General features: G+C 42.5%; 1 protein-coding gene across 1 annotated transcript; it reads right to left on the bottom strand.

Moving 5' to 3' along the window:
* Positions 1 to 7,334: 7,334 nt before the first annotated feature.
* On the bottom strand, positions 7,335 to 10,340 carry LOC132996807 (homeobox protein Nkx-2.3-like). The gene is made up of 2 exons (XM_061067171.1): positions 9,980 to 10,340; positions 7,335 to 7,999 (listed from the first exon to the last, which is right to left on the bottom strand). The coding sequence occupies exons 1-2, from the start codon at positions 10,338 to 10,340 to the stop codon at positions 7,335 to 7,337; spliced, it is 1,026 nt and encodes a 341-aa protein (XP_060923154.1).
* Positions 10,341 to 12,431: the final 2,091 nt, after the last annotated feature.

Raw genomic sequence — 12,431 nt, 5'->3', positions numbered from 1 at the left:
TGATAGTAGGATGAACAGGTTTCTGTAGTAATACTGTAGTAATACTGTAGTAATACTGTAGTAATACTGTGGTAGTACTGTAGTAGTACTGCTCCTGTGTTCAGGCCTCTGCTGTAAGTTCAGATCTCTTTGCTATAAGTAGAAGTGTATGTGTGCTGCAGCCTGCCCGGGCCTGTCGGTGCTCGGCGCTGCAGCCGGAGCGGCGGCGTCTTGATGAGTGTCCGCTAATGGGCGGAGCCGAGAGCAGCTCCTCTGATGACCAATCACATGAGGCATGTGAGAGGACGTTTGTGCAACAGCGTGTGGGCGTTCAGACAGAAGCTGAGAGCGAGCCAAGAATCACTCTGCAGCCAGATAACGACTCCAGACCACAAACATTAAGACAAGATCGGGTTTTATTAGAGTCACGACGGCACGCTAATGATTTCTGGGAGTAATTCAAACTGTAATCATCATGTTCCGAAGACGTTTTCTGTCCGTTCGCTCAGATTTTATAGAACCTCCATGAAATTGGGTCAGGAGATTCTCCGGAGTTCCTCTTTGTCCTGTGAAGCAGCAGCAGCAGGTTGTCGGGTCCGACTCCTTCACAGGAACATGTGGAACATTCAGGCAAGGGGCGGAGCCTGTAGAGCAGCAGGAGGCGGGACCTGATGTCTAAATTCCGGATAATGTCCGGAGCAACTGCCTCGGACATTTGTGATCGGAACTGCAGAACATTTGAGGAAATCATCTGAAGTTCAGGCCTGAAGCAGCTTTTTTGGGCTTTTGGACCTGAACTCTGAGGTTGAATTAGTTGTTTTAACACTGAGAGGTTTAATCACAGTCTGATAACGTTTGGGGTTTTGCAGAGTGGTCCACGTTACCATGGTAACCCAAGCTACCTTAGTAGTGCTTTTTGACAGGTTGGTTGTTCTGTTAACATTTGGAGAACAGCATCATTCTAAAAGTCAATCAGGAGACATCTCCCGTCTTAATCCAAACATCCACATAGTGATCTGACAGCTTCTGTTCATTTAGCTCTTGTACCGTGTGATATGTTTGCTGCATTTCTTTAATTATCAATAATTTTTCCACATGAATTTATCACAATATGTATAAAACAGTCACTTTGAGTAGTTATGAAATAGAGAATATATGAAACGGAGGAACATAATTTAAAAACATGCTTGAATTTAAATTTAGAAAAAAGTTCTTCTTGTGATTCATTCTCACATCACAGGTAAACTGGAATAATTTCCCATCACATGATTCATACTGTGTGTGAAGTCATAATAATAATAATATGATATTTCATTATGCTCTCTCAGTGTCTCTCACATGTATTTTCACAGATAAACGTTCATCAGCTGCTCATCAGTGAAGATTCAAGGTGAGAAGATGTTTATGTTGTTGAAACAGGAAAAAATGAAATGATGAGGAAACGTCGTTCGAGTGGGAAGAGACGTTTTCTAATTATTTAGATTATAGGGACAGTAGAGTATCGCTCATTATGCACACACACACACACACAGACACACACACACACACACACACACACACACACAGACAGACACACACACAGGTTTTGGCTGCTGTGTTTGATGTGCGAGCAGCTGTGGTTGAAGCTGCTGCTGACGGAGCAGATCAGTCAGTACACAAGGAAACTCACAAGCGTACACAAGCGACTCCAAAGGGCAATCGATACAAACATTAAAATAACAACGATTTAATAACAAATTCTTACCACTCGATGTTGATAATTATCCTGATAAATGTCACATTATCATTGTTCAGGTTAAGTTTGAAGACCAGGTGAACGTTTTGGTTTTAATCCACTTCTTCTCCTCAGTGTGTATAAGTATTAGTACTAGTTACAGTATATGTTGTACTTTTTTGTACTGGTATTCATTAAATTTCTGTTGTGATAATTATGAATCACCTTTTCCAGCCCTGAAACTCACTGCGGTAGATTTTTGAATCTTCAGGCTCAAACTCCTAAAGTTTTTATAGTTGAACAGACTGATTTTCTTTTGTTCAGACAGTTTATCTTTCATCATTAGAAAAACTTCTTAGTTTGACTTTCTAAATATACCGAGCATTAAAAGTTTTAAAATCCAGTTATTAAGTTGACTTCGCTCAAAAACCACTCAAAGCTCTTTACACACGTTCGTACAGGACTTTCTCTCTCAAGCTGACTGGAGGAGCCGGGGATCGAACCACCGGGTTCCTAACTCCAACCAAACTGACTTTATTTGAAACATTAAATATTTTTAAGATCTGTGCTGTGATACTTAAATTCTGAGGGACATATTCTTTTATTTGTTTTTTCTCAATTCCGATTTTTTTCACCTTATATAACTAATTTATTGCATTTTACAGGGAAATATTGCATCACTTTTATTAAATTAAGATTTTAAAAGGGAAGGTTGTGTTATGGGTTTATAATTCAACAGCCAACCACAACATAAAATACTACACTACAGCAATAATAATAATAATCCAAGAGTATAATTAATAATAGTCATAATAACAATTCTTAATAATTACTTAACTGTTCATTTGAATGTAGTATTTTTATAATTTGACTTTTGCACGTAAAAATCTGAATAATTCCTCCGTGGCAGATTATTTGTAAAACATATATATTATTAGTGCTGTATTTAAATTGTCAGATAATCAGTTTGAAGAAGTTTAAAAACAATAACAAAAATGTTTCTGATGATGCCTGATTTTTAAACGGACACACCTGAACTGCTGAAGACGACAGACAATAATATTGTGCTTTAAAACTTTTTTCAGTGTAACGTTTTAAATATTTAGTTTGAAAAAGTTTTGAAACAAAAATCTTATTCTATTTATTTCCAGGGAAGGTTTTTTTTAATTTTGTAATTGTTCTAAATTACAACAACTTCGATATTCCAGCAACATTAATTAGGTAAAGTCAAATCTTAAAATACGAGTCTTCCAATCTCATCATTATACAGTTTAATTATGCGTAATTTACGTAAAATACATTTATAAAAGCACATTTATACTCTCATTGTTATTGGTAGCATTAGTATTGTTCCTGTATTCCTCGCAGGTAGCAGCGGTTCTCCTCCAGCCTGACGCCTCCGTGTCTCGTCTCTATTTGTCTCCTCAGTGTTTGTCCCGCGGCGGAGCAGCAGCTTATCAGCTCGGCCTGTTTACCTCTCGATTAATCCCCATTACCGCTCCTGCTCCTCTGAGGCTGAGCCATCAGCTGGAGGAACATCTCCCAGGGACAGACTGTCTGACCCCGAGGAGACGACCCGATCCCGGCCGATAACCAGCCTGGTTGCTGGTGTCAGCTCTGATGGGATCTCACTGGTTCTGCCACTGGAGCTCAGTGGATCCAGAGGAGCAGGAAGTGGCGGATGGATTCTTTCTGATCTTTAGCAGCAGGTGATTTATTTCGAGGGCCATATTTTTTAAATGTTGCAACAGGAGAACATTTCTGAGAAGAAGTTCCTCGCCAACACGAACATTTATCACATGAGGAGCAGCTACCGTCACTCATCGTGTGGAGCCGCTGGGAGAGGTTCTGAGAAGTTCTGCTGGGAGAAGTTCTGCTGGGAGAAGTTCTTCTGGGAAGGTTCTGGTGGGAGAGGTTCTGCTGGGAGAGGTTCTGCTGGGAGAAGTTCTGCGTGGAGAAGTTCTGCTGGGAGAGGTTCTCCTGGGAGAAGTTCTGAGAGGTTCTGCTGGGAGAGGTTCTGCTGGGAGACGTTCTGCTGGGAGAGGTTCTACTGGGAGAGGTTCTGCTGGGAGAAGTTCTTCTGGGAAGGTTCTGGTGGGAGAAGTTCTTCTGGGAAGGTTCTGGTGGGAGAGGTTCTGCTTGGAGAAGTTCTGCTGGGAGAGGTTCTGCTGGGAGAGGTTCTGCTGGGAGAGGTTCTGCTGGGAGAGGTTCTGCTGGGAGAAGTTCTGCTGGGAGAGGTTCTGCTGGGAGAGGTTCTGCTGGGAGAAGTTCTGCTGGGAGAAGTTCTGCTGGGAGAGGTTCTGCTTGGAGAGGTTCTGCGAGGTTCTGCTGGGAGAGGTTCTGCTGGGAGAAGTTCTGCTGGGAGAAGTTCTGCTGGGAGAGGTTCTACTGGGAGAGGTTCTGCTGGGAGAAGTTCTTCTGGGAAGGTTCTGGTGGGAGAGGTTCTTCTGGGAGAGGTTCTACTGGGAGAGGTTCTGGTGGGAGAGGTTCTGCTTGGAGAAGTTCTGCTGGGAGAAGTTCTGCTGGGAGAGGTTCTGCTGGGAGAGGTTCTGCTTGGAGAAGTTCTGCGAGGTTCTGCTGGTGAACGCAGCTCCTGGTGTTTGCTCTCGGTCTTGTAGCTTCTGCCTCGCGTTATACAAACGAGTGTGTGTGGGTGTAATTACAGAAGAATGGCTTCGGGAGGAAACAACTGTTCTCAGGCCCGAGGAACAATTAGGGTGCAGAGAAAAACAGCAATTGATGCAGCCCCCCCCCCCCCCCCCCCTCATTTCCACACAACGTCCTCGATCATTTACGTTCTTGGGAATTACTGATTTGACAGGAATCGAGTCTGTACAACGGTTCGTTTTGCGTAATGGCTCATTAGCTGCAGGCCAATTAAATCAAGAGGAGTTATTCTCCTAACAATCTCCCGCAGTTGCTCTATTAACAAAATACAGGTCAATTATTCTTTTTCTAATTAATCATTCAAATGTCAGAAAACAGAGAATAATAATATAATAAATAAATAATAATAGCCACTCGTGGATCTGAATCTCAAAAACTGAAGGATTAGTCTGAAGTGTCCAACATAAGGTGGGGAGACAGGAATTGTAATAATAAAAAATAAAATAAAATAAAATAAAACTAAAATAAAAACTTAAACATATTTTGAGAGGTTGCAAGCTGTGTATTATTTATTTTTTTACATTTTATTAAACTTTGACTAAATCCCTTTGGTTTTGCATCATGAAAACAAGAAGGCGTCAAAAGAATTTCAGAAACTGGGAAGGATGAGAATTCTTTTCTGTTACGTTTTTAAATTAAGCTCCTAAATAATGACTGGACTCCACGCAGTGGTTTTCACAAGTGGAAACGACTAATTTTCTTTTGTTCACACAATTTTCTAATTTCATCATTAGAAAAACCTCTTAGTTTTACGTTCTAAATATACCAAACATTAAAAGCTTTCTTAACGACCAATCACACACGTACTGAATAATTAGTCTGAAGTGTCCAAAATAAGAGGGGAGACAGGAATTGTAATAATATGAAATAATATAAAAACTTGTCACATATTTTGAGAGGTGGCAAGCTGTGTATTTTTTTTTTTTAATTTTTTGACCAAATCCCTTTGGTTTTGCATCATGAAAACAAGAAGCTCAGACACTGTGAAGGATGAGAATTCTTTTCTGCTACGTTTTTAAATGACCTCCTAAATAATGACCGGACTCCACGCAGTGGTTTTCACAAGTGGAACCGACTAATTTTCTTTTGTTCACACAATTTTTCTTTAATTTACGTTCTTAATATACAAAACATTAAAAGTTTTAAAATCCAGTTACTGAGTTGACTTCTCTGGTCTCAACGACCACTCACACACGTACTGAATAATTAGTCTGAAGTGTCCAAAATAAGGGGGGAGACAGGAATTGTAATAAACTGAAATAAAATAAAAACGTATACACATATGTTTTTGAGAGATGGCAAGCTGTGTATTTTTTTTACATTTTAGTAAACTTTGACCAAATCCCTTTGTTTTTGCATCATGAAAACAAGAAAGTAAAAGAAGCTCAGACACTGTGAAGGATGAGAATTCTTTTCTCTTACGTTTTTAAATGACTGACTGGACTACACGCAGTGGTTTTCACAAGTGGAACCGACTAATTTTCTTTTGTTCACACAATTTATCTTTCATCAGTAGAAAAACCTCTTAGTTTTACGTTCTTAATATACCAAACATTAAAAGCTTTGTTACCGACCACTCACACACGTAATGAATAATTAGTCTGAAGTGTCCAAAAATAAGGGGGGAGACAGGAATTGTAATAATATGAAATAAAATAAAAACTTGTCACATATTTGGTGTATTTTTTTTACATTTTTTTGACCGAATCCCTTTTGGTTTTGCATCATGAAAACAAGAAGGTAAAAGAAGCTCAGACCCTGTGAAGGATGAGAACTCTTTTCTGTTTCGTTTCTAAATGACCTCCTGAATAATGCCCGGACTCCACGCAGCGGTCGGACCGGTACCTGTGAGAACCGCTGGGCTCCGGGGCTGAATCAACACCCTCACCCGGGGATAATAGACCCCAGGACGCGCTGCTCGCTCCCTCCTCCTCCTCCTCTCACTCCTCCCGTCCACTTTCCTCGTTGGGATAAATGGTGAAACTTGTAGCAATAATACCCTCGTCTTTCACAGGAGCTGCCTCCCCGCTGCCAGCACATCCAGCCCGGCTGCCCCTGAAGCCTCTCGGCTGGGGTCCTCGGAGAGCCTTTCTCCACCAGACAAAACCCACCTCCTGAAGGGGAACAAAAGTGCGCAGGTTCCCTCCTCCTCCTCCGTGTGCCCCTCTCTCCGCTGCCTGCCCCTTAAAATGGGAATATTAGGACGTCAATCTCATGGTCCCTGGTCGCCTTTGTCTTTGCTGAGTGCCCGGCTTTGCCTACCACACACCTTTTGTCCCACAATCCAATAAGAGCCATTATTCCCGCTCCTCAGAGCCGGCAGCAGCTCGCTCTTCGGGGTGTTTTAGCTGCTTAATCGCGTTTTTAAAAGGACCTCAGATGGAGAATTACTTCCTCCTTTCACGTCGCCTGGCACCGGGACAAAGAGTTCCTGTGGCCTGGCCTCCTCCTGCAGCAGAGACCCTCTTTATATGCTCACGCGTGAAGATTGCCACCGTGTATCCAAATGGAGACATTTATATATATTTACTTTCATAATATAAATCAGCTGAATCTCTTTTTGATCTGCACAGAATCAAAAGGCCACCGTGTCTCGTTTCTTGGGATTTATTTGAATAGATGTGAAATAGACTAAAACAATTCTCTGTTGAACAAACACAATTTAAAACACTTCAATTCAAAGCCTAAAAAATAAAGCATATTGAAATAAAAACATTATTATATAAAACCAATCCTCTTCTTCTGGAGGAGAAGTGCGTTCAGTGCCAAACCTGGAGGAGCCGGAGGATCCAAAACCACAAATCCATCCAACACGCAGCACTGGAGTGACCGAGTGAGTGAGTCTTAATGGGTTGTGGGTTTGAAAAGGGACCGATCTGGTTCTGGTTCTGGGGGGCTACCAGGCCCGGATGCCCTGCAGGGAGCCCTGGCACGGCGTGACCTCTGACCCCGGGTGGGTTCTGGTTCTGGGGGGCTACCAGGCCCGGATCCCCTGCAGGGAGCCCTGGCACGAGGTGACCCCTGACCCCGGGTGGGTTTGGGGCTGCGAGGAGCCCCCCAGGCCGCCCACGTTTCCCAAGTTCATGTTGATGAAGGCGTTGGGGGGGCCGGAGGGGGGGGGGAGGGCCGGGATGCTCGTGTACGTGCAGCTGTAGTTGCTGTTGTACGCCCCTGGGCTGTTGTAGGTGTACGCCGGGTACCCGCTGTAGCTGTACGGGTTGGACCCGTACGGAGCCCCGGGCCCGAAGCTCTGCCCCCCCCCGGGGCCCAGGCACGGCTTCCCGTCCCGGACCAGCACCGGCACGGCCACGCGCCTCGGGGGGGCCGGGTGCCCCTGCTGGCCCCCCGCGGCGGCCTCCAGGGACTTGTCCTGCCGCTGCCGCTTGCACTTGTAGCGGCGGTTCTGGAACCAGATCTTCACCTGGTTGGAGGAGAGCTTCAGGCTGGAGGCCAGGTGCTCCCGCTCCGGGGCCGACAGGTAGCGCTGCTGCTTGAAGCGTCGCTCCAGCTCGAAGACCTGCGCCTGGGAGAAGAGGACCCGGGGCCTCCTGCGGCTCCGGGGCTTCTGCAGCGGCCGCTCCGAGTCCTCCTGCCCGGCCGGGACCGCCTCCGAGTCCCGGGTCACCAGCCCGCAGCTCTCTGGAGGGGGGGGGGAGATGAGGAAGGGTTAGAATCTCACTTATTAAACCATGTGGTCTCAATGCGTAACAAACACTGTTCACTGTTATGTTGTTTTGCTTTTTGCTTTTTGCTTTTTGCTTTTTGCTTTTTGCTTCTTGCTTTTTGCTTTTTGCTTTTTGCTTTTTGCTTCTTGCTTTTTGCTTTTTGCTTTTTGCTTTTTGCTTTTTGCTTTTTGCTTTTTGCTTTTTGCTTTTTGCTTTTTGCATTTCCCTTTTTACTTCACTTTTTATATCTTTTATCTTTTATATATTTTAATATAGATATGTTTATGTCTAAATAAATGCTACCTTGTATAAATATTAGAAAAAAGTGAGTAAATAAGAAGTAAATAGTGAGTAAATATATATTGGTTTTTTTATTACTATGTGTGGTGTATTTATTGTGTTTTTATGTTTCTATGTTCATTGTATGCACCAATAACCAGAGCAAATTCCAGGTAGGTGTAAAACCTACTTGGCAATAAATACCTTCTGATTCTGATTCTGATTCTGATTCTGAATTGACTGGAATGATAATTCCTCAGGTCCAACACCCAGAGCACTTCCGGTTCTGAACAGTTATTAACTTCAGTCAGTTTCTGCCAACTCAATAAAAAACATCACATGGGAGATTCCCCTGAGATACTTGGACTCTTATCCCAAACCCACGTCTCAATGTTACATTAACACACATAACATAACAGTATATTGCATATTGCACATCCACATTTCTCTCCTGTTTTGCATCTTACTTTTTATTTAACTTCTTATATCTTGTATATATCTGTTTTGCATTTTACTCTTTATTTAACTTTTTATATCTTGTGTATATATTTTTGTTTTGTTTTATATACAGTTATTTCTTTCTTATGTGAAGTACTTATTGTGTTTTTATGCCTTATGTTAAATGTATGCACCTGTGTAAACCTACTTGGCAATAAATCCTTTCTGATTCTGAATCTGATCAAATCTGACCTTTTTAACCTCGTTCACTAACAAAAGCAGCAGAAAGAAATATGAATTAATGGGACAGTAAAATATAAAACCCCAGAGGAGGCTGGTCCATAATTTAATATAAAAGGAAATTATAATTAAATTAAATTATACTAATCTACATTTTGCATTTACCAGTTATAGTTTGGGGGCAAATATTAGAGCTAATGAGTGATTGTGTGTCTCTGCCAGGCCGCGGTGTTTATTAGCGCTACTTCACTTCTTTTACAAGCCTCTTTAAACTAATTGTCGGTTTATGGTCCACACATCATAACACAACTCCGCGGATCACACACGCAGCGGACACACTACAAGTGTTTGACATCTCCAGACTTCACTGGATCCGTCTCCTGACGCAGACTCGCACCGCTTGATCAAACTCTTTATTGGGATGATGGCGGTGGAGAGATCCGAGGAATGAAATGATCCATAAAACCGATTCTATTCTTTACCCTCTTGCTCAAGAAATCTATTACATATTATATTTGCACAAGTTACACTTTGAGTCACGTTGCAGTTTATCTTTAAAGTCGCTTCAGGCATGAAATAATTTTAAATTGTCGGACTAAGCTTCAGAAGAGCTGCAGGAATATTTAGACTGACACAGAGCATATATTTACTTTTGTGAGTTTTCTCACACTGAGTTTCGCTCTTCGCCTGCTTCGGTATCATCCACAAATAGGACCCAAGACATTGAAAATTGTCCGATTTAGAAAATTAAATTTCCCAAAATTAAAACAGGCCTTTATGTTTTGCGTAAAAGAGGAAGCACCTCTACACAGCAGCCGATTCTGATTGAGGTCACAGGTGAAGTGGTTTGTGTGGCTATGAATGCAAATAGTGTTGTGTTGCTGTGTTTGTATATTTTATCTCCAACAACCCAGTGTTTAAAATGTTCGTGTGTCCCTGGCTACACATGTTCTCTGGTTCTCTTTGTCTCTCCAGTATCAGCTCCAGCTCAACTCACTGCTCTCCTGCTCCTCCAGCTCCTCGGCTCCCTGCAGCCCGGGGGGGTGCGCGTACAGGTCCGGGGACAGGTAGGCCAGGTTGTCCTCTCCGTCCGAGAAGCTGTCCCGGGTCCCGGCCAGCATGCAGGACGGGGGGCTGTGGAAGGTCTGCTGCTGCTGGGGGGTGGGCGACCCGGCCCGGTGGTGCTGCTGGGTGTGGGCCCGGTGGTGCAGCTGCTCCAGGGGGCCGCTCTGCTGCTGCTGCTGCTGCTGCTGCTCCAGCTTCAGGATGTCCTTCACAGAGAACGGCGTGGAGGTGAGCATCATGTCGTCCAGCTCCTGCTCTGCAGCATGGAGGAAGTGAAGCCCTCCGAGGAACATGCACCCCCCTTCTCCCCCTGTGTCCGGCTCCGTTCCTAACAAGTGATTGAGGGTAATAGCCCCAACGCGGGTAATTGGAGGTGCGGTAAGCCGCTGGAATGCCTCATCGCAGGAAATCGCAGGAAAACACGGGTTAGTTAGTCCCGGGTTAGTTAGTCCCGGGTTAGTTAGTCCACGCAGGAGCTCCTCTCTGACAGATGCGATGCCGGGCTGTGTGAGTGGAGTTTGGACCGGAGCCTCCTCTGGTGTCAGGGGGAGGGGTGTGCAGGGAATGGAAAGTCCGTTTGGGCTGAAAGGAGAGAGAGAGAGAGAGAGAGAGAGAGAGAGAGAGAGAGAGAGAGAGAGAGAGAGAGAGAGAGAGAGAGAGAGAGAGAGAGAGAGAGAGAGAGCGAGAGAGGGGGGGAGGGAAGGAGGGGCGTGCGTGACGTATCCCCTGGCATATCTGCACCAGCACCATAATAAGCATATTTTAATATTTGCACTATACTGCACAAATTGAACTATTGTTGTTTTATTTTTCTCTTCATCTGTAAAGATATATATTTAGATATATATATATATTATTTTCTATTTTAAATTTTTGATATTCTTTTTTAATGATATTCTATTTTACACTATTTCTATTTTTTTGGTTGAAATGACTGAGCATTGCTTAAAGAGAGCCTGTGACCCAAGTGTATCATTGCCAGCGACTGCTTCATGTTATCTCTGTGCATTTGACAAAAAAAAATCTTGAATCTTGGATCTTGGATCTTGGATCTTGGATCTTGAATCTTGAATCTTGAATCTTGAATCTTGAATCTTGAATCTTCACATACTGGTTTTTTATTCTGACTTGTGGGAATAGGGAGCAAACACCGGGTTCCACCCACTATCCAGTGAGAGTTCATCCTCACAGAATCTTATCCAGAAGCGTCTTCACGCACACGGGTTGTCTCCAGAACCACGAGAACCAGAACCTCATCTCTGGGTCAGATTCAGACTCTTCTCTTCTCTTCTCTTCTCTTCTCTTCTCTTCTCTTCTCTTCTCTTCTCTTCTCTTCTCTTCTCTTCTCTTCTCTTCTCTTCTCTTCTCTTCTCTTCTCTTCTCTTCTCTTCTCTTCTCTTCTCTTCTCTTCTCTTCTCTTCTCTTCTCTTCTCTTCTCTTCTCATCTAATTATTAGATACCAACCCACTGTCCATCCCTTTACTGGCTAAACTAGCCCCATGCACAGACTTTACCACTACATATTCTTATATATTTAATAATATATATATATTTTTTTGTTTTATATATATATATATTATTATTCTTTCCACTCCATCAGCACAAGAACACTTCCCTACTGGACACTGACACAATCACATCATTGCATCCAATTCCTGTATCTGTAAATATGTTCTCCGTATGTCAGTGAGGTGTTTAAGTGTTAACTATCTATCTATCTATCTATCTATCTATCTATCTATCTATCTATCTATCTATCTATCTATCTATCTATCTATCTATCTATCTATCTATCTATCTATCTATCTATCTATCTATCTATCTATCTATCTATCTATCTATCTATCTATCTATCTATCTATCTATCTATCTATCTATCTATCTATCTATCTATCTATCTATCTATCTATCTATCTATCTATCTATCTATCTATCTATCTATCTATCTATCTATCTATCTATCTATCTATCTATCTATCTATCTATCTATCTATCTATCTATCTATCTATCTATCTATCTATCTATCTATCTATCTATCTATCTATCTATCTATCTATCTATCTATCTATCTATCTATCTATCTATCTATCTATCTATCTATCTATCTATCTATCTATCTAAATCTGTGTAAAACCTCCTTGGAGACGGTGAGCGTGCGGCGTCACGTCAAGGTCAACGGTCAGGGCCAAGGAGAATGGAATCAGAGAGAGAGGGGGGGGTGTCTTAACCTCACCCCATGAATAACTCCACCATACCAGCACCCTAGCATATTTGCATATTTGCACCAGCACCGTAATAAGCATATTTTAATGTTTGCACTACTGCACAAATTGAACTTTTGTTGTTTATATTTTACATTTTACATTTTTAATATTCTATTTTA

The sequence above is a fragment of the Limanda limanda genome, chromosome 2 (assembly GCF_963576545.1).
Source record: "Limanda limanda chromosome 2, fLimLim1.1, whole genome shotgun sequence".
NCBI classification, from domain to species: domain Eukaryota; kingdom Metazoa; phylum Chordata; class Actinopteri; order Pleuronectiformes; family Pleuronectidae; genus Limanda; species Limanda limanda.
The sequence above is the reverse complement of the archived record's forward strand: the minus strand, read 5'-3'. Positions and strand labels throughout refer to the sequence as shown.

Bases quoted from the DNA above. Each gene is read 5' to 3' on its own strand.
- LOC132996807 (XM_061067171.1), bottom strand. From the start codon at position 10,340: ATGTTCCTCGGAGGGCTTCACTTCCTCCATGCTGCAGAGCAGGAGCTG. The intron at 8,000-9,979 runs GTGAGTTGAGCT...CCCCCCCTCCAG, and splicing joins GCTGGAGGAGCAGGAGAGCA to AGAGCTGCGGGCTGGTGACC.